The sequence below is a fragment of the Leptonychotes weddellii genome, chromosome 8, assembly GCF_054177405.1.
Source record: "Leptonychotes weddellii isolate Sample4059 chromosome 8, ASM5417740v2, whole genome shotgun sequence".
Lineage (NCBI taxonomy): Eukaryota > Metazoa > Chordata > Mammalia > Carnivora > Phocidae > Leptonychotes > Leptonychotes weddellii.
This window is the reverse complement of record NC_138376.1, coordinates 117,693,494-117,720,752: the sequence shown is the minus strand read 5'-3', so window position 1 is coordinate 117,720,752 and position 27,259 is coordinate 117,693,494. Positions and strand designations below refer to the sequence as shown.

The 27,259-nt window shown below is 39.0% G+C and overlaps 1 protein-coding gene across 2 annotated transcripts in view; it reads left to right on the top strand.

Moving 5' to 3' along the window:
* The window catches only part of SYNE1 (spectrin repeat containing nuclear envelope protein 1), a 429,147-nt gene that overhangs the window by 269,800 nt on the left and 132,088 nt on the right, over positions 1 to 27,259 (top strand). The window contains exons 91-97 of one of the 2 annotated variants that reach the window (XM_081829165.1): positions 2,768 to 2,962; positions 4,252 to 4,392; positions 11,084 to 11,251; positions 11,471 to 11,632; positions 19,172 to 19,366; positions 21,202 to 21,375; positions 24,004 to 24,195. In XM_081829165.1, coding sequence (XP_081685291.1) covers positions 2,768 to 2,962; positions 4,252 to 4,392; positions 11,084 to 11,251; positions 11,471 to 11,632; positions 19,172 to 19,366; positions 21,202 to 21,375; positions 24,004 to 24,195 — 1,227 coding nt within the window. Of the gene's footprint in view, positions 1 to 2,767; positions 2,963 to 4,251; positions 4,393 to 11,083; positions 11,252 to 11,470; positions 11,633 to 19,159; positions 19,367 to 21,201; positions 21,376 to 24,003; positions 24,196 to 27,259 lie in introns of both variants that reach the window. The other variant, XM_081829163.1, reaches the window with a different exon arrangement.

Genomic DNA, 27,259 nt, shown 5'->3' with positions numbered 1-27,259 from the left:
ACCTTATTGCACAGAAGAGAAGAATGATGGTCCAGGAAAATAAATGACTTGCCCAGGGTCCCAGAGTTGGCTCTGAGCACAGTCATCTGTAGACTGTCCTCCAGGTTCCTGTTCAGGGATGCATTCATTTTGTCACATTTTCTCTTTCCAGTTCTAAACATGAGTGTAGACATTTGTATGTTTTGCCATGTGATTTAGAATACATGTTCATAATCACAATGGCACAGTCCTGTGTGAGACTCATTGTGCATATAAAACAAACACAGGAAGGGACGTGCTCAGTGGAGAAAGCCTGATTTACCATAAGAATGTGGAAGGCTCCTTTTTCCTGTATTTTCAGCCGGCTTTTAATGGAATTTCAATTTTGAGGTGAATCTAGTATCTAGAAGGATAACTTTAACTCATAAAAATAATTGATAATTTATCCATTTCTAAGGAATTCACATTTTTTTCTGTAATTTTTTAAATGCTGCATTTAAGTTGAAAACATTATCCTGCCACTTTTAAATCATAGGAGAGAATACTCAGGCTCTTTGCTTTTTACCTTACATACAAGGCCTTCTCCAGAGGGCAGGAGACTGCCCACAGAGGGGTAGCCACTGTACTTAGAACAGCCACTGTATCTGAAATTCCCACCTCTTTATGCTCATCCTGTGTAATCATTTTCAGAAATATCCAGTAAAAATTAAAAATACATATGCTTCCTGAGAATAGGGACTACATTAAGCCAGTGGGGCTCCATTTTAATTTAGCAGATTTAATCACCAACCCACAAAGTTATTATGATATAGACAGGTTTTAGTCTTACAGAAGAAAGTTCTAAAGAGCTATTTCTCCAAGGGAGTCATTTGGGATAAGTATAAAATGCCTAGTAAATCAAAATCCTTTGTGGAGACCAGAATTTCGTTGTTAATAAACAACCCAAGTGAGTTTTATACACAATAAAGTTGAGAACTCCAGTTTAGGAGATGGGTGGTGTCTGCTGTCAGCACGGCACACACCTTTGCAGGGTGTAGCAGGAGGGGACACAGCCATCCATGTAGGCAGGAAAGGGGAGGGACTAAAACTAATGCTATTTCACAAAGATTCTTCAAATCTACCCCAATGGGGCAAGCCATTGTAAGAAAGCATAGCGATTTGTCCTATGAAAACACAGAATTCAAGAAGTCCACTGAGTTGGTAGATGTCTTCTATATGTGCATGCTAATTAAAATAGAGTAACCATGTATTGGGCACTAGGTCAGATGTAGTAAGTAGCTGTTTAATCACTATTTAAAAAAAAAAACAAACCCTATTAGGTTTAATTAAGTACCTGCAGCTCTAAAAGTTAAAGAAGTGATGATTTCTACTTTTTAAATTCTTGCTTTAGAAATTATTGTGCTATAGAAGAAGTCAAGAAGACAGGCTACTGGCTGAGTTTTGATGGGTTGTTTTTCCTTTCATTTAGTCAGTTTTGGCTGGGAGGGGAGAAACAAAATGATATATACGTGTGTCTGTGTGTATATATCTACACATACACATATATACATACACACACATTATATATATATACCAGTTTGTTGATCCACTTTGTTTCTGAACTTCCAAGTTCAAAGCTCTAGTTTGAATGTCACTGTGTTTAAAATGATAGTATGTGTATACATATATACAGACAGGCATAGAATGTATATATGCCTGTGTGTATATAGGTATATACATAACATTGTTTTAAACACGTTGACATTTAATGTTTTTGTCACAAAATATGTTACATGCGAACGCTAAATGACAGCTTTTCAGGCAACAGAGCCAAATAAAAGGAACAGAAAAAAGTAATGGTTTGGTACTTTTAAGGATTCATGTTTTGGAATAGACATCTTCATTTTTGTTAAACATGTATACATCTTTTAAGTAAGAAAATATAAATTTAATATTTTAGAATTACCACTTTAGATTATTTTTATTTAATATTTTAGATTTTTGAGAGCTACGTGCTGTCCAGAGTATATTTTCAGTAAGCTCTTGGTAAAAGCTTTAACACCTCTATCTCTTAAAACATTTTTTCAACAACAAATGAAGTTAAAAGCCATTAAATTTGAACTGGACTGCAAAGCTCTAGTTTGGAAACATCAGAAACATGTGAGGCATGATGGAGTCCAGGAGGGAGAATTTGATGAATGTACAAAACTTTATTGTGGGAATAAGATGCATAAAAAATTAGGGTTTCACACGTAATATTTAGCTTATCTACAAAAAACAACTCCGTGGGTCCCAGGAATTGACATGCAGGTTACTTTTGCGACGCGGTCGGTAACAGAGGACTGCTCTATTTGATACATTCCGTGTGGTAAGAGCTGAGCATTGCATGTTTTTGTAGTTTTAGTCATCACATGACCTAATTTCCATGGCATGAACCATCTGGCAGTTTCAGATTCTTCAGGCATTTTAAAGAAAGTTGCCAGTGCTTCCCGTTACCTAAGTGCCTGATTGCACACGGAGCCTCTCCCGGGATCAGAATCCCCCGGGCGCAGGGCACCGGGTCTCCGGCCCGCGCCGCGCAGCCGCTCTTCCAGCCCCGCCGCGCGGTGGTCGGGCTGTGGGTGCGCGGCCGGGAGGCTGGCTCCTCCGCTCGCACGTCCACATCCTGCCTCTCGGCCGCGGCCGCGGCTGCCGCCTGGCGCAGCTCTGCGATTTCATTGGCCAGCGCTGGAGGAAGATGAACGCTACTAGTTGTGTTTCCTTTTGATGCTGCTCTGACACACGGCTGGGGGGAAAAATGTTTCCCCAGGAGCTGGCTCAGAAAATCAAGGGCTACCAGGAGCAGATCGCCTCTTTGAACTCCAAGTGCAAGATGCTGACGATGAAAGCCAAGCACGCCACCATGCTGCTGACGGTGACCGAGGTGGAGGGGCTAGCGGAGGGGACGGAGGACCTGGACAGGGAGCTCCTCCCCGCGACCTCGGCCCACCCCTCTGTGGTCATGGTAAGTAAGGGCGAAGGCCGGGTTTGCTGGGAGCCAGCGCGCTCCCTTCTGTCTGTACCCTGGCTAGGGGCTCCAGGTTCCCTCTTCGTGACTCGAACTGAGGAGCAGTCTCCTTAACTCTCGGACTACATTTGGGCCAAGGCCAGTTTTTTGTACTGTAAACAGTGACAGTTAAAATGAAGCTATTTGCTTGAGGTGGCTGAATTATTTTATATGTCGAAGGTTGGCCCTGCATTTGATTATAACTTAGCAATAATACTGAGAGGCTCTGACCTTCAAAAAAAAAAAAAAATTTCCTTTGCACAGTTTTCTAGTTTTCTGAGGGATAGGAGAATCAGGCTACACATATTTTTTGTGTATGTTTTCCAAGCTAAAACACTGGGTGACTAGATATGTTTGCATATTCTGTTATACAGATGTTTAATAAAATATAGAAGAAAAGGTCCTATTAGGAAAATAAGAAAACAGAAAAATCCAAAGTTTAGCTTTGGATTAAAATAAATAAGTTCCGTTAATTTCTGTTCTGCCACATCACTTACCTATCACTTTGTATCTAGAATGCATCACTTATTTTGGTAACTGTAAAGTGCTGTGTATTTTCTTTTTTTTTTTTTAAAGATTTTATTTATTTATTTGAGACAGAATGAGAGAGAGAGAGAGCACATGAGAGGGGAGAGGGTCAGAGGGAGAAGCAGACTCCCCGCCGAGCAGGGAGCCCGATGCGGGACTCGATCCAGGGACTCCAGGATCATGACCTGAGCTGAAGGCAGTCGCTTAACCGACTGAGCCACCCAGGCGCCCCAAGTGCTGTGTATTTTCCACACATAGGAGCTGTGCCTCAGGTGGTGTGTAACCATAGCTGGACTCTTTTGAAAAAATATCACTTTGGGTGCATTTATCTCCCTAGAGTATTTGGAATTTGAGATGTCCATGGAAGACCCGTTTTCTTTTGTAGACCCTTCCCTCCCTTGTATGATTCATAATTTTTCTACTTGTCTATAAAGACACAAACAGACATCAAGGAAAGGAAACTAAAATAATCAACAACAAAAGTCTTGATTGTGATATGCACCCCCTTTCCCTGTTTGTTTTATAAATGGTCCCTAGAGTCATACTCACTTGAGGACAAAACTTTTAAATACTAACACAGAATTTGTATGTAGATTTGGGTCTCTGTATCTCTCACCTTTGCTGTATTATTACTTGTGTTCTGACCTGTGCCAGACCAGGTCTTTTGTTAACAGAGCTAACTGATGTTCATGTCCTTTGGGCTACATTTTATGTGATAGATGACTGCAGGTCGCTGTCACACTTTGCTGTCACCTGTCACTGAGGAGTCTGGGGAGGAGGGAACCAGCAGTGAAATTTCCTCTCCACCTGCGTGTCGTTCCCCTTCACCTGTGGCTAATACAGATGCTTCAGTTAACCAGGTACCAGCCATTTGGAATTCCTCTAGCTATGATCTCTGGATGGTTGCAGGACTCCATTCTCTGTTCTTAATAGACTGTGGGTGTGAACCTTGGACTTTGAGGGACACACCATTAGGTGTGAAGTTGCACAAACCGTGATTGTCACATGATGCCACTCTCGGCTCAGCACATCTGCTCTTCTTCTGGGCTGCTAGCAGTGAGATGGGCAAAAACCAGGTCACAGAAATTATAGATGGAGAAAGCCCTGTTTTAAGGCATTTAGTCTCTAACAGCTATCTGTAATGGAGTACTGCATCCTAACAGAAAATGAAATGTTTGTGTCACCATTGTAAAATAATATGATCTCTTTGTATTTTAACGTTCATTAAACATGGTTTTGCCACTTACCAGCTCAGATTTTGAAGATGAAAAGCTTCTGCTCACCATATTATACTTTTTCTTTATTTACTGTCAACCAATTTAAGGGTTGTCTGCCAGTGTATATATTGGAATGCCTAAGTAGACTTGTGTTTTTTGCTTATCTTAATAATCTTAATAATCAATAATCTTAAATTTTATTTCCTATAAAGTGGAGGTAATACCTTGTTGTTATGTGGTACTGTCTAGCGTGTATTCTGCTAAATTTAGATTGTACTGAATTAAATATGTCAGAGTTTTCATGAAAAATACTGGATGGAAATAAAAAATATGCTTTTACAATAGCCAAAACTTTTTAATGTACATTAAGTAATACCTTTTTTTTTCCTTTAGCCAAAATAGCTTTTAAAAAGTTTAATTACATGACTGAAATTATGTAAGTGTTCAAAGGAGTTGGGATTTATTATTAAGAAAGAAGCATTAAACGGAGCAAATGTTCTATAAGCTATATTACAAGTCAATTACAATTATTTCTATTTTAAAGCAGAAGCATTTGAAATAGTATTTCTGTGATTAAAAAAAAAAAACCCTCCTCCCCCAAAGGAGGAAAATAAAATTGTTGAAAATTTTAGATAAAACAATTCTCTTGGTAAAAATGTTTATAGCTCTAAGAAGTTATCAATTTATGCATTCATCAGACACATTCTGAGCACCTGCATGGCATGAAATCTTGTGCTGGGTCACAGGTAGGTAATAAAGGAGAAGACAACACTGCCCCTGCCCTCAAAGACCTTATAATCTAGAAAGAAAGATGGATGTGGACTGAATAATAACAAAAGTGTTGAGAGGAAATGAAAAACAAAAAAGGGAGAAGTTCAGGGCACTCTGGGGGAAACTGTTCTTCAAATTCTGATTTTAAAATACATATTACTCATTCTTTGATGTTGTGTTCTTCCCTGTAGTCACAGATGTTATTAGAATCAGAGAAATATGGCTATAGTCAGCTGTTTATTGTATAGGAAAAAATTACCCTATATAATATGCTTAATGTTCTTAAATTTTTCAAATTGAACAGTAAACACTGGCCTTGAGATGAACACTGTGGGAAGAATAGCCCTTTTCTAAGATTATCAGTCTCAGTGATACTTCTTGTAAAGTGTCTTTCAGTGTACGTGTGAAAAAGCCTGATGAATGATAAAATATGCAAATGTTTTTATTATGGTTACTTTAGCTGTCAAACTCAATCAAATCCTAAAATTATGAGTGAGATTTTTGTTTTAAATCTATTTTGGCACCCCCCCCCATCAAAGGAAAGCATCAATTAAATCATATTGTTAGTATACTTTTATATGATACTGCAGGTGAGCAAAAACTGTCTTTATGTCAGACAGCTTTACTCAGAGGAGGCTGTTAAAAAGCAAATGTGTTCTGCTTGGTGTTGTTGAAACAGATCAACCCTATCATTATGGCCACATGGTATTCTTCTCATACAGTAATATAAGTCAGAGGAAAATGAACAAATACTCCAACATGGCCAACAAGCTATCTCTGGAAGCTGAGGAGGACATTTAGAATCCCCCTAAGTTCCACTTTTCAGACTCAAAATACTGTACAGAATGTGCACAACTGTTTCAAGGGGCGGCCAAATATAACTGCTTTATAAAATTGCAGCTGTTAAAAAAAGTTTTTGGGCTTGCTGCTTCTGTAAGTAGATCTTCATTATATAACTGATTCCCCCCCCACCCCACCCCACAGTCAGTGTGTTCTGCCTCTGACAGTAGCTCTTAGCTAAAATGTGGAACGGTATAGCTTACTGGAGAGTGGAAAGCACCAGGCAGCCCCCAGATTTGCTGCAGAAGCAAAGCAAGAGTCGGGCTCCTCGGTAGAGTCAACAGAAGGCAAAGTTGGAAAAGCGCAATCCTGTACCAGGTAGAGTGCCAGGCCCCGGGTTAAAGACTCAGAACGGGTCCCAGCCTTTCTGCGGTAAGCTGAAAGAGCCTGCAAAGTCCCTTAGCAGCCTCAGCTGTAATGAGAAGCAGTGCTCCTCAGTTCACAAAATTTTGAAAATTCAATGTGATGTGAAGCCTGAAAGTACTCTTTAACCTGGACAGTGTTAATGAAATAGTAGCGATAGTTTTCCAAATGTATTCCCTCAGGAATCTACTGGATAATAACTCTCATAACTTAGGCACAAAGCAATAAGAGACCCGTGTCAAAGGATGATCTCTCATTATGCCAGTTATTGCCTCTGCTTAGTAGTTATGGAACTGATGGTTCTATTTTATTGAATCTATGTAGTCCTCAAATAGATACAAATTATTCATCTACAAAAGGTGCCATATTTTCAAATGCTTTTAAGAAACCAGGAATTGTCAGTTCTGTTTAATCGGCCTGAGCAAAACACATACACACCCACAATCTCTCTCCCTCTCTCTCTCTCTCTCTCTCACACACACACAGACACACACATGACAAAGAACCAGAAAAAAAGAATTTTTTTAAAAAATAACACAGTTGTTTTTTTCTGACTCTTTTGAGGGGCTTCTTTATTTATAATAGAGTATTTAATTTAGAATTTTTACATTTAAAGCAACTTTTTGCTTTTCTTTGGGGACAGTAATAGTATTACCTTCTGTGTATATAAAATGATAAAGTTTATAAAAGTGTTTTTACATGTACGATTCACTAGGGACACATATATATGCCTGCCTGTTATTTGCCAGACACCCTACGACATGCTCAGAGTCAAAGACAAAAGACTCAGGCTCAGAGTCAAAGACAATAAGCTCACTCCGGTCTTAAGAGAGCTCACAGTCTGGATGAGAGCAGGCAAGTAATCACAATAGAAGGGGACAGGTGCCATGACAGTGGGAAAACTGCATGGTGAGGATGGTCTGGAATAAGCACCTGACCCGGGAGTTCAGGGGGGTCAAAGATGGCAGCCAGAGCTTTAGGAAAGGAGAACAAGTTAGGCAGCTGGTATGCACTAGAGTGACGTGAAGTTTTTCAGACAACGGGAAGGACGTATAGAAGGTGTGCTGGCTGGAAGGAGGATGACCCATCGGACAACTGCAAATAGTATCAGTATAATTAGAGAACCAGATTTGGAGGAGGAGGGAGAGGGGGAGAAAAGAAACTGAGAGGGGTGAAGGAAACATCATGAAGGACAGGACCTTGAATGCCACACACAAAAAAACTGAATTTCATCCAGATGCTAATAGTTAACCACAGGGAGAATTTAACTAGAAGCTATGTATAGAAGTAGGTTTTAGAATAACTCATCCTGGATCAGTGTGGACAATAGAATAGAGATGGACAGATTCAGAACCAGAGAAGCTAGTGAGGGACAGAAGTTGCACACTCTGATGCCTGGGCCAGGACTGGTGATGTTCGTGAGAGAAACAGGCTCGGGGGTGAAGAGGACCTGAGCAGCACCTCTGTTCATACACCAGGCAGCTTCTCCTCTGTTAGAATTACTGGAGCCATGTGGATACAGAGTCCAGGCTTATGTACCTTCTGGTTTGCAAAAGGAGCTGTGAATCTGGATTCTTATAAAGGCTCCCTACTTCGATGAAATTTTCAACAATTTCATACACTGCATAAGCCAGGTGAAATGTATGCAAGCCAAAGGTAGCCTGCAGGCTGCCAGTTTGCAGCCTGGGAACTAGAACTTGAACCAGTGCTGTGGCAAGGATATGTGTTGATAGAACTCATCCTAAATAAGCAGTGGATGGGAAGGGAGAGAAGAAATAGAGGATAAATCCCAAGCTCAGAGCTTTGGTGAGTTGAAGTTCCATTTATTGAAAGGTGGATAGAATGTTATTTTTTTTCCTAAATTCAGTTCTCATCTGGATTTATTTTATTTTATTTTTTTGGGAAATGTTGGTTTGAAGAGCATGAGGGATATAAATGTACAAATGAGTATGTGAGTGTGGAGCTTATAAATAACCAAAATTTAAGAGTGAGGGGAAGAAACAAACTACACAAAAAGCTTGAATGATTAGAGCTAGAAGGAAAACAGATTCAAGGGAAAGTGTTTCCAGAAGGGGATGGGCAGAAGTGTTGAATGCTTCTAAAAGGTCAGGCAGAAGAAGGGCTGAAAACAATCATTTTGTTTCATAGTAAAAGAGTCATTAGGGTTGAAACTCGGCTGGGTATTTAGAAGTGGAGTGAGGATGAGAAAGTGAACATTATCAAATGTAAACTACTATTTGCAGAAGCTGGATTATCAAGTGAAAGGGAGAAAAGGAAGAAAGGGTGATCGTGACTGTGTGTTCATGTGTGGTGACCCATCATGTTATGATTTGTGGACTTTTCTATTATGTGATACCCTATAAGAAAAATACCCCAAAAAAGATGTTTTTAGACTGAAAAGATTTGACTCTATTTATATGCTGGGGAAAGAGTCAACAAGGAGAAGAGAAGGGTATTAATGGACCAAGGTCCTTGAAAAAGTGAAGGTGGATGGGGTTCTGGGAGTAGGTGGGAGGGTTATCCTTAAGCAAGGAGACTGGCAAGTGTAAGATAAAGGTGAGTCTGAGAATAGACAGATTTTTAGAAATCTGAGAAGTTTCAGGAGTATCTCCTCAGTGGTTTCAGCTGTTTGTGCGTGTGTGTGGAGTGTGTGTGTGTGTGTGTTTGTGTGTGTGTACACATGCACTCTGGAAAGTAAAATTGGATCGAGTCCTACTTGGGATTTTCCAGGTGTTGGTAAAGCAGAGTTTAAGGGGAGAAGGAGCAAAGGTGTTGGCAAGAGAAGGGTTTAAGTAACTTTAGACATAGCCCCAAGTGCACATGGGGTGAACCAAGTCAATGATGACAGGCTGTCATGTTCAAGGGTGTGGAGGACTGAAGTGGGGTGAAAGTAGGGGAGCATGAATGGGAATGAGCCAAGCAAAGACTTGAGAATTGCAAGGTAATCTGCTCAGGATGGTGACAGGATGACAAATGAAGAGGAACCAGTCTCCACATTCCTTCAGTTAAGGTTGGGGACTTATCTGGAAGTCTCAACAAAAATAAAATAGGTAGAAGGCCTCATGGCCACTCAAACATATGACTTCGTTTAATCCTCAGAACTCCCCAGTGCTGTACAGATTAGGGAACCAATGCATGAGATGTGAGTGACTTTCTCCAATTATAGAGCTACTTACGAGGAGAATTTCCACTGGAATCTCAGTTGTCCTGACTCCTCAGGTGTCAGACTCCTGTCTGAATTCCTCCTACTACACAATCCTGCCAAACGCCAGGCCCCTTCCTGCTATTACTTTGGTTTCCCCAGTGGCTGGGACCTTCTTCAAGACATTATTATCCATAAAGCTGAGGTATTTTAAATTCATACACATAATTATCTTCAATAGTATAATTGTAAAAGTAGTGAACTTTATAATAGAAATTCCCAGAATATAAACATTACTCCCCAATTCAATTTCTATTAATATACATAAATAAGCATAGAAACAATTGAAAACACATGAATTACATGTCTTGATAGAATAGATTCCATTATGAATACTATAAAATATGTAATGTTACTTATATCCCAAGAAACTAATAAAATATTCAAAAGTTTTATTTTTCATCGTTCACTTTATTTCTACTGTACTTCCAGGAATTGATTAGAAGGAATCCCTTTTATTATTTGTTACTTAGAGTAGTTTTAACTTCTAAGTTATTACATTTTCCTTTATTTAATATTAAAATATTTTAATTAATTTCTGTGAATAATGAACTCACAAATACTGAAGATCTGGCTATATCTTAAAAACGACTTATAGATTTAATTTTATTTAAATCAAGTACTTTTTAAATTCAATTAACATATAATGTATTATTGGTTTCAGAGGTAGAGATCAGTGATTCATCAGTCTTATATATTGAATTTAAATAAAAATAAATTTTAAAAAATAATAAATAAATAAAGTCCTTTTTAAAATTATGTAGAACTTTAATCAATGCATTAAACAACATGTTAGGAAATAGATAATTCAGATTCTCTTTTTTTGCCCTACTAGTTAATCAAGCTTTAAACATGTGTACCATTCAAATCCTTTGTATTTCCATTTTACTGAATATAAACTAAGAATGAGTTTTGGCAACTTGAAATATTGGTAAATTCACTCGTTTTTTAATAGAAGCCAAAATTCAAAAGCAACTGTAATGTGCTTTGATATGATCTTTAAATTCTTCTTGTCACAAGAATTATACTAACTTCTATAATTTCTAGCCCCCTGGGACATAGGTGAGTCCTGAACCTTTCCTCCACATGACAGACAGTACCCAGAGCATGTTTACTTTGTCTTCCTCTTGAATCCAACACTGGGCTTTGTACCCACAGGACATTGCTTATTACCAAGCGCTATCTCCCGAGAGGTTGCAGACCGATGCCTCGAGAATCCACCCCAGCACATTGCCATCTCAGGAGTTCTATGAACCAGGGCTGGAGCCATCTGCTACTGCTAAACTGGATGATCTGCAGCGTTCTTGGGAAACTTTAAAGAATGTGGTAAGTCTCTGAAACGTGGAATTGTTTAAGTTGACCAGACACAGATTACCTTAGCGATTGTCTTATGAAACACATGCAGAGAGTTTACACACTCGGTGGTACACTGTTGAATACCCTCTGTTGGGCCACAGAGGTAAGAATGTCATATGAGGAAAGAAATGTTGTAATCTAGAAGATAAGGGGCTAGGAAACATTTGGTAATATCCTGTTCTTCTGCAGATCAGTGAAAAGCAGCGAACTCTCTATGAGGCTTTGGAACGCCAGCAGAAGTACCAGGACTCCCTCCAGTCCATCTCCACAAAGATGGAGGCCATTGAGATGAAACTCAGTGAGAGTCTGGAGCACGGCAGAAGTCCAGAAAGCCAGATGGCTGAACATCAGGTAAAAATAGCAATGACTTCAGTTTCCTGCATGATTAAGTAGGTGCACTCTTGTGACTGATCAGCCAGCCAAGCGGCCCAAGCATGTGTTTGGGAGAGCAGACTGACTTTTTTTTTTTTTTTTTTTAAGATCAGTTCTTACAGAGTAAACAAGATTCCAAATGGTGGTTGTTTCCACCACTGCTTCAGGGAGGGATCTAAGAGAGGAGGATAGAAATTCAGACCTTGAACTTAAAGAAAGCTGCATGCATTGGTATTTCTTTTTTACTTTTATCAAACAGAGTGCATTTCCTACTACTTGCCACATTATTTTATTGTTGTTGTGAACTGTTGTTGTAGGAATAAAATGTACACCGCATCCCCCTTCTCTGGTTATTGTTGTTTTGAAGAAATTTAGCCAGTGTGTGCCTAGCAGCTACCTTCCCATTATCACTAGAGAATAGTTCTCAGGCTTAGTGGACAAAGAAGCCGTTGAAGAATAGGGGTTCAAAGTTATACTCTTAGAGTTGTCCCTGACTTGAATCAATTTTTAAAAAGTTATATAAACTAGGCAAAACTTTAGCTTTACATGAGAAACAGAGATGATTACATTAACCTAACTCAGAAAAGTGTTAAAAATGCATCAATTTAAAATGCATGCTAAGAAAGTGCCTATATTAAAATCTAGTTAATGCTTCAGCAATATGATCAAGTGTGCTATTAATGCACAATCAGGTATAACTGGGAGCCAAGGGTACTGAGGTGTTCACCTAAATATGCAGTCACACTGATGGGGGAAATATTACCTGACCCCAAGCAGAAAAAAGGAGCATGTAATGACCCTATAAAAGGCAGAGGAAAAGAAAGGTATTTTAGATGCAAACTAAGTGCTATAAAAGCATGATATGATATGTGTATCTGTCAAGTACTGGGACATTTATCAGCTTTAAGAGTGAAACTCTGTACTTTGTTTTTGGAACCCAGGATAACCTTGGAATACATTGGTTGTTCATATGTATAGCCTAAGATAAAATTTCATTCTTTTACAGTATAGGACCTTACAGTATAACACAAAAATGAGAACATTTCATCTAGAGACAACATATTGAGAAACAGTGGTTTCAGGTTTTTGACACTCTTGTGACTTCTTAAGATAGAGACCAAAGTGTAGCACCCATTTTTAGGCCCTATTTTGGTAAAACTGCCTTCTACGGGGCTTTCTGCTGTCCCAAAGTCATCCATAGTCAGTCTGGTTTGGGCAGGGTGCTATAAAAATAGAAGATTAAAGTCAGTATTTGTTTACCTGGACCAGACCAAACATGAGGACAATCAGGGACTTGGGTGACGATTTACAATGCAATTTTCTTCCGAGTGCCACCATCCTCTTAAACTGTCACTCCAGTTTTCACGTTGTCAGCTGCCACCCCCTCACTGTCATCTGAGGTGTTGTCTCTGTCACACCAGTGTGCTCCCCGGGATTCTCTCTGCTCCTCTGCCCGCCCAGCCCCATGTGGCACTCTGCCTGGAGGGGGAGGACCACTCACCTCCACTTGATTACAGTTTCCTCTAAACATTCAAAAGGAATTTGGCATACATTATCCAAAGGCTGCATTAGAGTGAATTCGAGTGTCACAGGCTCAGATTATCAGAAGCAGGGGTTCCTGGGAGAGTTTACATAGTTCTACTCTCTCTACTCTCAGGGTCATCTCTGCCTTTGTTCAAGGCCCATCATTCTAGTGTGCCAGGTGACTGACCACATCTCACCAAGATCCTTCACTGGGTCCCCCCAGGATCTAGGAACTGCATGAGAATAGGATCCTGGTAGTCTGCCCTGACATTCCAGAGATCTTAACTGAAAATGCAGGTTAGCTCCCAGTCACCATTACCTGACGTGCATGAACAATGTAGAGCAGAATTATTATTTTCTTCAAGGGACTTAATGGAGAAAACTCAAAATTGCACGTTAATGCGAAGTATTAAATATTAGAAATGAATCTGTGACTTTTCTTGTAATGAAGCCAACTACTTGACTTTCTGTATCTTTCTAAATTGGGAGTGGTAATGCGAACAATTTTAGCGGTGAGGAGATAGAGCTAATGCCATGATGATTATCCATCATCTGAACTTAACAATTACATTAATGCTCTGATGAGAGGCAAAGAAAATATAAATAATGTAATATTTTTCATATGATCACAAATCTAAAATTTTCCACCTGACCTACTTTTGCCGTCTGTACCTATGTTCTACAAATTCTGGGACAGAGCTGCCCACGTGAAAAGCTAATGGTATCACAAAGTCTAAATTGGTTCTTAGCTTCTGGAATGGCATTTTAAAAATTCCAAGAACTGTTGTAGAATTACTATTTCTAAGTTCCAGCTGGATGTGGGTGAGGAAGTCCGGTATGCTTTTTATATTTTCCAAAAATTAATAGAAACACTTAAATTGTTATTTCTTTCCCAACACTCTCTCGGAAGTATTAATGTTTCTTTAAAGAGCTATCCTGATCCCTACATTTTCCTCTAAACATTTGTCTAAATCTACTGAATTTGGGTGGAGTGCTGTGCCTTTCCTGTTATCTTCTCTAAATTGTATGGTAGATCTTAGCTTGTCATTAATGCAGGCATTAATGCAGTTCATAAGCTGACTTGTGGCTGTTCTAAGTGATAAGCCTTCTTTGATAGGGACCTTCGTGGTCATGGGCAGTTCATGCTTTGTGGGTATGTGCTCTCTTTGCCACGTTAAGCTCTGTGACGGGTAGTAAGCAGGGCTCTGAGGTGATTTTGTTTTTGTTTTTGCTTTTTCAATATGCATGACAACTCCAAGTTTGAAACGAGCTGTGCTAGTGTTGATAGTTCTGAAAGTCACAGTAAAGTTCACGTTTACCTTCGGTGTTAAACCAAACATGAACTTCATGTTCTCCCCAGAGGTAAGTCATTTTAGAGAAGCCCAAGGTACTTCTCTAAACCACAGAAGCATCATGCACATATCCTCCTTGTAAAAACAAGTCAGAAACCCAAGGATGTGCGTTTCTTCTCCTTCTCTTAGTCTTTTTTTTTTTTTTAAAGTTTTTTTATTTATTTGAGAGAGAGAGAATGAGAGACAGAGAGCATGAGAGGGAGGAGGGTCAGAGGGAGAAGCAGACTCCCTGCCGAGCAGGGAGCCCGATGCGGGACTCGATCCCGGGACTCCAGGATCATGACCTGAGCCGAAGGCAGTCGCCTAACCAACTGAGCCACCCAGGCGCCCCTCCTTCTCTTAGTCTTAAGTCGGATGTTGTAAGGGAAGAGCTGGTCACCAGGGGAGACAGAGTTACGGGGTGAAGACATATTTGACTGCTGGATCTCTTTGTTTAAATACTCAAATCACATAAAATTAACCACTTTAATGTGTGCAGTCAGTGCCATTTAATACTTTCACAGTGTCATTCGACCACCGCCTCTATCTGATTTCAAACCATTTTACCTCAGGAGAAAACCCCATCTCCGGTAAGCTTGGCTGCTTGATCTCAAAGTTGAAAACTATAGCTACCTTCCAAAAACATCCACTGTCCCTTGAGAGTAAACTGAAGCGTGAATAGGGAAGCTTGACCCTGAAAACCAACAGTTCCAGGATTCCTGAATCCCTTACTCCTTACTCCAGAACCTTCAAAGAGCTGTTTTAGAACATCGTGAGCCTGAAACAGAAGCTGGTGACCTCACTGCACACTGGCTTGGTCAACTCCACTGAGATTCAAGGAGGTGGCTTTTTCTTTTCCTGATTCAGATACCTCTTTTACCTATCATGAGTTAGAATTAAGTCAGCTAGATGCGTTGAGCACCTACTATGTGCACAGCTGAAAAAAAACACACTTTCTCATTAATATATGATTTAAAAATGTGCTTTTTGTGTGAATTACCAACACATTGTACAAAAAAAGCAATGGGATTGTGGGTTGCAGTGATGGGAAGTAGATAAAAGGAAATTCTATCAGGTCTTTTGGGAAGCACAGATCTTAAAAATTTGTAGTGGCAACAGGAATGGGTAGGAGGCAGTATAAACATAAACACATGTGAAGAAAGGCACAGAGTAGAGAATGGGAGTGAGCATGGTATAAGATAGAGAGGGGCTCTTCTTGCTCGTACAGAGGATCGGTGCAAAAAAAAAAAAAAAAGACATAATGGGGTCAGTCTAGTTATGGAGAAGCCTTTAAAAGAGACCAAATAATATGAATTTTATGTATTTGACAATAGAAAAAATGGTTATGAATTAGTGGAAAATAATTTATTGGAGAAAAAGCATTTTGAATGTATAACAAACAAGATCAGTCTTTAAATTCATTACAGTCTCATTAAAGCATCCCAGCAAGTTCTTTGGTGGAGATTGACAAGCTAATTCTAAAATATTTTGCAAGGGGCACCTGGGTGGCTCAGTTGGTTAAGTGTCTGCCTTTGGCTCAAGTCATGATCCCGGGGTTCTGGGATCAGCCTCGTATTGGGCTCCCTGATGAGCAGGCAGTCTGCTTCTCCCTCTGGCTCTCCTGCTCACTCTCGCTTGCTCTCTCTCTCTCAAATAAATAAAATCTTTTAAAAAATTAAAATATTTTGCAAATGTATAAAAATATATATTGAAAATGAGAAGGGTCAAAAATAGCCAAGACAACTGCAAAGAAGATGAATAAGGCTGAAGGATGTATCCTACCAGAGAGCGACTTACAAAGCAATAGTAATTATGATAGTGTGGTATTGGCACAGATAGCCCAACTGGGTCAATGGAACAGAATTAGAAGCCATAAGGACACAGACATCTACGAAGACACTTGGTTTATGTCAAATATTATACTGCAAAACAATGGCTGAAAAATAGTATTTTCAATAAGTCATGCAGGGTCAATTGGATATCCACATTTAAAAAAAAATTGACCCCTGCCTACCCGGGACACAAAAATTAAGTTTGGGTGTATTGTAGATCTAAATATGAAGGTTAAAAAAAAAAAAAAAAAGTTTTGAAATAGAACTTCTCAAACTATCTGTGGTACTTAATTTTTGAAATTTCTGACCCATCAGACCAGTATTTTAGCAAAATAAAATAAGATACTGCTTGGACATATCAATGTCACGTTGCTTTAAAAGTTTCTTGACACATACAGTATCTCAGTCTTGTCATGAATTGGTAACAAGCATTTTGCAGACTGATACTATTTCGTGGGCCATACTTTATTTAAAGTATCTTCTTGTATAAGATGACATGGGGAAATACATTCATGAGCTTGGGTAGGCAAAGATCTCTTAAATAAGACACCAAACCTAACCCTCACTTTCCCAGTGAAGGAAAATGCTGATATATTAGACTATAATAAAATAAAGAACTTCATTTTATCAAAAGGCAGCAGGAGGGAAGTCATTCCTATTAAGGGACAACCATATCACAAAGTGGGAGCAGATATTTGCAATACACAGAACCAAAAGGAACACAGACACTCCTATCCAAAATATAGAAACAACTTTACACATCAATAAGAAAAGGAAAGACTCCAGGGGACAAAAGATTTTTAGCAGGCAGTCCCAAAAGAGGATATCCAGATGGCCAAGAAGCATAGGAAAAAGTGCTCAATCTCATTAGTCATCAGGGAAATGCAAATTAAAACTACAGTGAGATAGTACTATGAACCCACTAGAAAGACTTAACTGGAAAAGATCCACAAACCAGGTGACAGTGGAGTACCACACAGCAATGAAAATAACCATCTCTTTCTACATGCAACGTGAGCAACTTTCATCATCATGACAGGGAAGGAAAAAAGCCAGACACAGAGCTGTACCTCAGGCATGATTCCATTTTTATGAAGCTCAAAAATAGGCAAAAGTAATCTGTGATGTTTACAGGTAACACTGTGGTGATCTTTGGGAAGGAGGGAGGTGGTAACAGGGAGGAGGTCAAAAGGGCTTGTGGCGTCCTTGTTCTGTTTCTTGATCTGAGTGGCAGGACATGGGTATATGCAGTTTGTGAAAATTTATGGACCTATACACTTAAGAGTCACGCACTTCTCTAGATGTATAGAATAACTTCAATATAAATATTTTAAAAATCAATTGAGTATGATGACACTTGATATTAGGAGAAGAGAAGGTGTTTTTGTTGTTTTGTTTTCTAATATTCGTTGAGAGCCCACTCCGAGGAGGCCCTGGGCTTACACTGAAGCCCACAGTCCTATGGCAGAGCTGTGAACTATGCAAGTCTGGGTACATGAGAAACTATGAAATATTAGTAAAGATGAAGCCTGGCGGCCCCTCATGTAGTAGCACCTGTTTTTTCTACACTTGGTCTTAGCCAAAAGGCCTGTTTTTTCTAACACACCACTCAAATCCTAAATAAGAACTTCTCCTGTCAAGATTCCAGTCAAAGAGCAAGTCATAACATACCAAAACCTGGGAAATAAAAACCATGTATATAGTTGTGATGGATGTGAATAAAGAAATCAGCGTGCTATTTGCCTGAAAGAGCTGAAGGTCCTAGAGTGAGTGCAGAAGGCGGGAATGTCGCGAGCAGGAAGTATGGATGGTAGCAGGGCGGGAAGTGGTGAGACATACAAGTAGGGCAAGGAGTCTGGCTCTTATTTTATAGGCAATAAGCCACTAAGTATTTTAAAGCAGGGGAATGAGAGGATCTGATTACCTTTTTAAAAGTTCACTGGGATTGCTTTGTGCAGATTGGACTGGAGAGGCCAGGTAAGCCCGTAAGCAGGAGAGCTGACCAGTAGACCATTAGAGCAATTCAGTAAGAGAGCTGGCTGTGACTTGGGGTGGGGCAGAGGAGACCTACAGGATACGTCGTGGAGGAATTGGTGTTGATTGGATGTGGCAAGTGGAGAGGAGGTGTGAAGAGTGACTCCTAGGTCCTGAGCTTGAACAATGAGAGAGTGTCACCTTTCACTGAGATGAAGACAGAGGAGGAAGCAAGCTTTGTATGTATCGCACTGGAAATACCCGGGAAATGTGTACGTTGAATATAAAGCCTAAAATTTAGGAGAGATGTCTGGGTAAGGGATACACCCCTGTGAGTGTTCAGCATTAGAAAGCATTTGAAGCCTCAGCAATGGACAGGAGACAATGAGGAGAGGGTGACGACATAGAAACAGGTGACGGATCTCCCTGGTCTTGTGTCATGTAAGCTTTGGGTTAAAGTGTAGTGCTGTGTCAGACTTGGGGAAATTTGGAGGGGGAAAAATCATGTTGAGGAAGAAAGTAGTGAATTCTGTTTTCAACATAGAATCATAGACTCAGACTGAGCATGCCCCCTCTTCTTGGACTGCAGATGAGCCTAATTGAAAGTCAGAAGGATTAATTAACTTGTTAAAATTCATTTACAATAGGGACACAAATGGTTTTGAAGTCGGAAATGTCCTGGCATTCATTCTGGTACTTTCATTTCAGAACTTAGGTTAGTGGGACCCCTGTTTGCTGGTTAAATGACTTGCCCGTGAAGAATCTTCACTAATCTCAATGTGAGACTCAGCTAGGGATGTGATTCCTCAGGCCAAAAAAATACATACAGGAGTGTGATTCCACAGTCTTCTCCACAGGCATTGATGGATGAGATTCTCATGCTTCAAGATGAGATCAGTGAGCTCCAGTCATCTCTTGCGGAGGAGCTGGTGTCCGAGTCTCCCGAGTCCGACCCCGCCGAACAGCTGGCCTTGCAGTCCACACTCACCGTCTTAGCCGAGCGAATGTCCACCATCAAGATGAAGGCCTCAGGGAAGCGGCAACTTTTAGAGGTAACAAGTAACTCTGAAGGTGCCCCTCACATCTACCTTCACTCTCCAACTTGTGTTGACAAGCATGCGGGTTATTTACGTGATCTACATTTTTATAGTTTCCCACTCAGAAGAAGCTGGTATTGTGTGTGTCTCAAGGAGGGTCTCGTGAATAGAGCACTGAGTCACTGTGTAGCCATGAATGCGTCTTTTCACCACTTCCTGGCTCATTTCAGCATGAAAAATTGAGAATGTGGAAAGCAAAACTTGGTAGACGTGAGCCTTGGGAAGAATAATTGTGAAAGGTTTGCATAATGGTTTGCTCTGTTTAAATAAGAGCATTTTGGGGCGCCTGGGTGGCTCAGTTGGTTAAGCAACTGCCTTTGGCTCAGGTCATGATCCTGGAGTCCTGGGATCGAGTCCCACATCGGGCTCCTTGCTCAGCAGGGGGTCTGCTTCTCCCTCTGACCCTCCTCCCTCTCATGCTCTCTGTCTTTCATTCTCTCTCTCGCAAATAAAATCTTAAAAAAAAAAAAAAAATTTAAATAAGAGCATTTTATGACCAGTATTACTAATACTCTGAAGAATAAATCCTTAGTCACCCTTAGCCAGTTTGAGCACATTAGTTCATGAAAATAGTTTTGTAATTCTGGTTCTCATGTTACTTAACTTTAACATTATTTAATAGATAAATTTTAGTGATGATAACATGGGTTACTAAATGAGTTATTTTGCTTTTTCTTTGTTCTGTTATAATTCCTGGCCCTAAACATATGTAATGTTCATATGTTGCTCCTATAAATTTGATTAGACTAGAAACCTCTTAAGGACCTTTAGAGTATCTCTCTCCTGGTGTCTCCAGGGTCAAGCAGCTTCTCTGGCACATGATCAGTTCTCAACACATTTCTTATTATATGAACTTAAGATTATTTATGTAGCTGCTGGTTATGCTATAATTCAGTTGAACACGGACCTGTTATTGTGTGTAGGCTCTTTCCAGCTTTACCTATTATAAGATTAGTCAAATCATATATTCATTTATTTGTTGTTTAGGAGACGCTTAAAATCAATGTGTCAGCTTTATTTAATCTCTATTTTCAACAAGCTTCTCTGGTGATTCTAATGTGAGCCCAGAAATTTAAAAATAACAATAATAAGTTTTTAATGAAATAATTTTTAAAATAAAGTATTTACAGTACTTGTCTTAAGAATTAATTTTTTAATTCATTACTACTGTCCCTAATCATGCTATGAAATCCTTGAGGAGTTTTAAAATGAAGTGATTGGCTTGGATTTTTTTTTTTTAATATGAATTATTTACCATCATTGAGAAAACCCAGAGAGGTAACCAAAAAATTTGAATTTCTGCCTTCACCCAAGAAACTCATACCACTGAACCCCCCTTCCTGCAGGGAATCACTTGCCTGAAACTGCATGGTGGTACTCTGTCCCCACCACTGCTTACACCTTCCCAGACATTGAGGTAAAGCATCTATTGCCATTTACCGTCTTCCACCCTTGTTTTGTTCTAATCCTTGGTCAGTTTCCATTATTTATATTATCTGCCTAGTGCCATAGCCATAGTATGCAAGAAGCTTAAACTCTGGGTTCACCTTAGAATCATCAGAGAAGCATTTAACAAATACCAATCTTGAGACTCACTTCCAGAAACTCATTTATCGCTCCAGGTTGTGGCTTAAGCATAGGTATTTTTTTTAATTTTTAATTTTTAATTTTTTTTAAGTTTCACAGGTGATTCTGATGCACAACCAGGACTAAGAACCTGGTTCTGTTGTGTTGAATCCTAATGACTTGACCTCATGGTGATCTATGTTACATTCTATTTAATTCATTAGGAGAAGTTAAATGATCAGCTTGAGGAACAGAGACAGGAACAGGCTCTGCAGAGGTATCGCTGTGAAGCTGACGAGCTGGACCACTGGCTCTTGAGCACTAAGGCTACTCTGGACACCGCACTGGGTACAGCCAAAGAGCCTATGGACATGGAGGCCCAGCTGGTGGACTGCCAGGTACAAAAATGGTCTTGAAGGAATATGGGAATATGTCAACATCATGAAGTACATTGTTTAACTACAGAAAACATAATAGTAAAAAGACTTGGTACGGATATATGATTTTTCACAATCTGTATATTTTATATGGTTAGAGAGTAGAAAAACAATACCTTATAAAAGATTAAATGATATCCAAAATTGGACTTAGTCTTTTGAAAAAATTTACCAGTAGTATCTACTCTTTAGAAAATCTTCAGCTTCCTAAAGGACATTTTTTAAAGACCATAAATACCAAAAACACTTATGGTATCTCTATTTAGTGGCTAGTAAGAACTACAAACGCAATGAAAAGAATTAGTATCAGTGAATCAGACTGTGGATAAACTGTGTGGATAAACACAGCAGGAGGTGTCTCTAGGTACTCTGTTGCAATATTGGTTCTAATTCTGATATATTGTTTGGACAACTTGGAAAAACTGTCAGTTATAGGCAGACAGACTGAACATAGAAGGTTGTCTTTTGGAGCAGAAAAATACTTCCTCTGATGTGAGGTCTCTTGGAATTAATGTAAGGACTAATTATATTAAGGTTTTTATTGTAATATTTTTTATATCTTCATTATGGAAAATTGCAAACACATGTATAAGTATAGAGACTAGATAATGTCCCATGTACCAGTCACTGAATTTCAATGATTACCAACATAATAGACTTCACATGTGGGTGAAGTATATCTAGAAGCTCTTTCATTTAACAAACTAGCAAGTATCTAGAAAGACTTACTAATCTGCAGGGTTAAGTATCAGTATGTGTAACTTTATATGTCTCCTATTTGGAATCAGGAAATATGCAAAAACCATTAATGAATGAACACTATCTTTTTTCTTAATATATAGTATGCTATTTTGATCATTCCTTTTATGATTTGAGGCTTATTGTGATATTGATCATTATAACTTGGATTTTTAAATTCTCTAGGCAGCTTATCTATGTGTATTCAAAGCATTGTTGTTCTCTGCCTGGATGGGAGAGAATAGAGAACCACGTGTGAATGTTTTCTGTTTTTTATATCATCTTTCCTAAAGTTTCCTTGCTGGAAAGATATGTCTATTTTTTACGTTCCCTGCTAGTGCTTAAAATTAGCACATGTACTAACTAGCATTCCAAAATTATGTTTTACCATTACTCCCACCTATCCCTTTTGGATGTCTCTATTTTTGTAGCTATGCATAAATTCCACAATTCAGATAATATATTTCAGGGTTTTTATGAAGTATTGAAATGGTATTTTGACAACATTTTTAGAAACTAGAAGCATATGGAATCACACAAGTATACAGCAGTTCCTCGGTCAATTCAAATGTAGTATTTAAGCCAGTCATGTAATTAGGAGTGTGGCTATTACTAGAGTCTCATTATGAATTTTGGGGCCCTGGGCACCTTGCTTCTATGGGCTTCTTCCTCTATAAAAATACTAAAAATTATATTTTTATTTTATAACTGCTTTGGTACAAAGACTGATATGATCCAGGGTAGATTTATTAATACATACTCATTATTATATTCATTTTTTTCCTTCTGATTTTAGAAGAAATTAAAATTAAGATTTTTATTGGGCCTCTAAAAGTATTATGAGCTCTCAGCACTGTGTCAGCTGTGCCTAATAGAGGAGTCTGTCCGGCACATAATTATATTAGTTTCTCAAAAAATAGTCTTCAGGAAATCATCCGTTAAGCTCCATTTCATTAAACATTTCATGCTTCCATTTAGTTCTAATTTTTTGGTTCCAACATATATTCTTACTAGTTGATGACAGTTTTTCTGACTTAAAATATCTTTTCTCATTAGTAAAATACTTGATTACTTGATTAAATATAAATTAGATAGTACATTTTAAAAAGTTCAGAGTTAAAGAATATAAGAACAGAATGATTTCTGCAAAAAATAAAATGATTGTTAATTGTTTAGCTTTGATGTTTTTATTTTGGTCTTTTTTAGTTTTTGTTTTAAATCTTACCTTGAAGAAGGGAGACTAGTTTGCTCCTTCTCTAAACTTAGCCTCTATTTGAAAAGAAAAGGCAGCTCTAGAGAGTTGTCATAGAAAGTGAAAGTAAAATTCTTATGAAAACTTTTAGAAATGTAAGGTTAAAAGTACATTATATAAAAAACAAAAAAAATTAAAATCAAGAAATAAGAGCAGCAATAAAAAAAAAGCAATGTCTTGAAAGAGAAAATCATCTTTAAATTGACAAGAAAGGGTTGATCATATGACATCTTTACTATTATTAGTCATAAGCATCACAATCTAACACTAAAATGATAAAACAGTCACAATAATGGGATAATACAAAGGCATGGTCTTTTCTCCTTATCCGTTGGCTATATGAAATACGCTTTCCGTGTGCTTTTCCAACGTGTTTTCCATTATACAATATCTAATCTTAAGAAGAGAAAAATTAGGAAGCTCAAGGAATTTTTAAAAATCTATAACTACTCTTCAGGTCTGTCAGAAAAGTAGGAAAAAACCCAAAGGCATATTCTTTTGGTGAAAGACTAAGGAAGTGTTGTATTTCGACATGAGAAAGGATCTTTGCCGAGGCCAGCAAGATGTGTGAATTTTCATCCTCATTTCTGTTGCTCCAGAACATGCTGGTGGAAATAGAGCAGAAGGTGGTGGCCTTATCAGAACTCTCAGTCCACAACGAAAACCTGCTGCTGGAGGGCAAGGCTCACACCAAGGAGGAGGCTGAGCTGCTGGCCGTAAAGCTGCGAACCCTCAAGGGGAGCCTCCTGGAACTGCAGAGAGCACTGCATGACAAACAGCTCAACATCCAGGTGAGGACTCCAGCCACGCTCAGCAAGCCAGTGCTCCAGCAGTGCTCAATCCTCCTGCATTGTTCCGGGCCTTTTCTGTGCCTTGGATCGCTAAAGGAATAGTTGGGGAATGATGCATACTTAACGCCCGGATCTGCTTTACACACACTTCGGCACTGATTTTCAAATAGGTTTTGTAAGGACTGTTTGAATCCGTAGACCTGAAGTCTGAGGTGTAGGAAAAGAAAAGAAAATGAAAACAAATACCTACATTCAGCAAATAGAATATTTTAAAAAGTATTTAAACATAGATTAAGATATTCTATAACATTTTAATATTTTTCTTTTATTCTCCTACATTCTATTTTTCAGATATACTCAGACTTTTTAATTTAGGGTTCATACCTTATATTGTCATATATTCTAGGTGAATGGAGCCTTTTTACTCTCACGTGGTGATCTTAATGTTCCCGAATAATGATTTCTGTTTTATGTCACTGGAGTTTTGGGGGGCTAATACTTGCCTGGTGTGTCCTTTAACTTTCCTTTGATTTCACCCTTTCTGTGTCCTTTTGTTTTAGATTTGCTTCTTTAAAAAAACATTTGGCTGTACTTTGTTTTAAACAGTTATCTAATCAGAAAATCTCTGACTTTGAAAGGGCAGGGTTAGTCCATTTAAGTTTACTGGGATTACTGATCGGTGTAGACTTCTGTTATCTTACTTTTTGTTTTTTATTTTTGTTCTCCTCTTTCTATTCTTTTTTTCTCCTTTTTAACCTTTATTTTTAAGTGGTTGAATGCTTTTTCTACCCAATATCTACTCTTTAGCACTCATACCTAATAAATTCTAAGTTTATTTCTTAATCTTCTTCGAGGTCAATGTAAGAATCTAAGAACACTTTTACCCAGACTGCTCCTCATGCATCTTTCATTCTGATACTGTCTAGTATTTTAATTTTGCTCTTTTTAATCTGTAAAAATTAGAAATTACTATTATTATCCTATACAACAATTAAGTGAACATTTATTGAGAAGCAACTATGAGTCAGCTGCTATTTTATATAACTGAGCGAAGGAGCGTAGAAAATAACTATATTTGTATCTATAGGCCCGTGTTTATACATTCCTGACTTCAAAGGATTATGGTTGGGGGAAACAAACAATAAATAAAATTAAAACACATTATTATATATTAAGTTAGGAGATGATAAGAGGCACAGGTGAGATACCATAAGGTGGGTAGATGGGGAAAGGCAATCTGGGTGGATTTGCAGTCCGAAACAGGGTGACCAACGAAGCCTCCCTAAGGTTACATTTGAAGGAGTGAACCATGCAGATATGAAGGAGAGAGTTCTACACAAAGGGGAAAGCAAGTGCAAAGGCCCCCAGGTGGGGTCATCCCACCTGGTCTGTTCAAGAAGGCCACTGTGGCTAGAGTGGAGTGAGCAAGGAGAGAGCGGTGTCAAATGAAGCCAGGTACAGGTAACATGGGACATGGTACAATGGATCTTATAGGCATCGTACCCACTTTGGTTTTTACCCTGAGAGAAATAAGAAGACCCCGGAGTATTGGGAATAGAGAAGTGACAAGATCAGCCTTTATCCACTATAGGGGACCAGGGTGGAAGCTCAGGCACCAGTTAGAAGACATAATATGGAGGTTGAGGTGACAAGAACTTCCTAGATTCTGGATAATTGTGAAGGTGAAAACTATCTGAGGAACAGATGTGGGGGCAGAAATAGTAGTTAGGTCAACAGTTTAATTTTGGACAAGTGAAGTTTGAAATGCCTATTCAGTGTCCCATAGTGGCTGGAATTCAGGAGAGAGACCTAGACTGGAGTCATCAGCATCTAGATGGTCCTTAAGGCATGAGGCTTGAGAAGATTCCAAAGGATTGAGGAGAGATGAAGACCAAGGTCGTGGAATCAAGTGCTGGACCACTCCAGTGCTCTGGGTTTGGAAGATGTGGAGGAGGAGCCCACAAAAGAGAGTAAAAGGGAGAAACCAGGGAGGTGAGAGGAAGATAGAGAGTTTGGTTCCTGGAAGCTACTTGCAGGTAAGTGGGGCAAGATGAGGACTGGGAGCTGACCACTGAATTGCATGACGTGTGGGTCTTTGGTGAAGTCAACAGCAGCCATTCCAGTTGAGTAGAGAAAGCCAAGACAACTCTGAAATGAAAGTGAGGACGAGCGGACAGATTGGAGAGGAGAGCACAAGTGACCGAGGATATCCCTATGAAGAGGGGCAGAGAAATGATAAGCTTTAAGAAACATTTTAAGATTAGAAGAGTAATGGCGTGCCTACATGTGGATGGAAATAACTCGGTAGAAGAAAGAATGATGAAAAAGAACCTGACGAAAAATGTGTAGGAGGGAGAAGATAGGGCCAAAAGGGTGGGGTGTGGTCTGAGAACTCCAGTACCAGGGAAACCTCTTGTGTGAGTCAGATGCTGGCAGGGGACAGGATACCAATACTGTGGTGAAAACTTGATGAACATACACTCTGATTGCTTCTGTTTACTCAGTGTAATGACAATTCTTTTCAGACTAAACTACATATTTTCAGTTCTTTTTGCTAATTGTGTAATTCATGTGGTCTGGAACATCAAACCTGATCAACAGAAAACTATTAGAAGCAATGGAAGAATTTAGTAAGATGACTGGCTTATTAAAAAAAAAATAAAGTGGAGAATCCAGGGGCACCTGGGTGGCTCAGTTGGTTAAGCATCCGACTCTTGATTTCAGCTCAGGTCATGATCTCAGGGTCCTGGGATCGAGCTCCATGTTGGGCTCCACACTCAGCAGGGAGTCCATTTGAGGATTCTTTCTCTCCCCCTTCTCTCTGCTGCCTCTCTCTCTCCCAAATAAATGAATCTTAAAAAAAAAAATGGAGAATCCATAACTTTGCCATGTACAAAGAGAAAACAACTTAGAGAAATAATAATAATTTTCCACCTGTAATATCAACAAGATATGAAATATTTGGAATCTCAACAAATAACATTTTAAAACCTGAGTAGAAAAAAATGTGAAAAAATGGGCAGATAAACTTTATTCTTAGATAGGAATACAACATTTTTTTTTT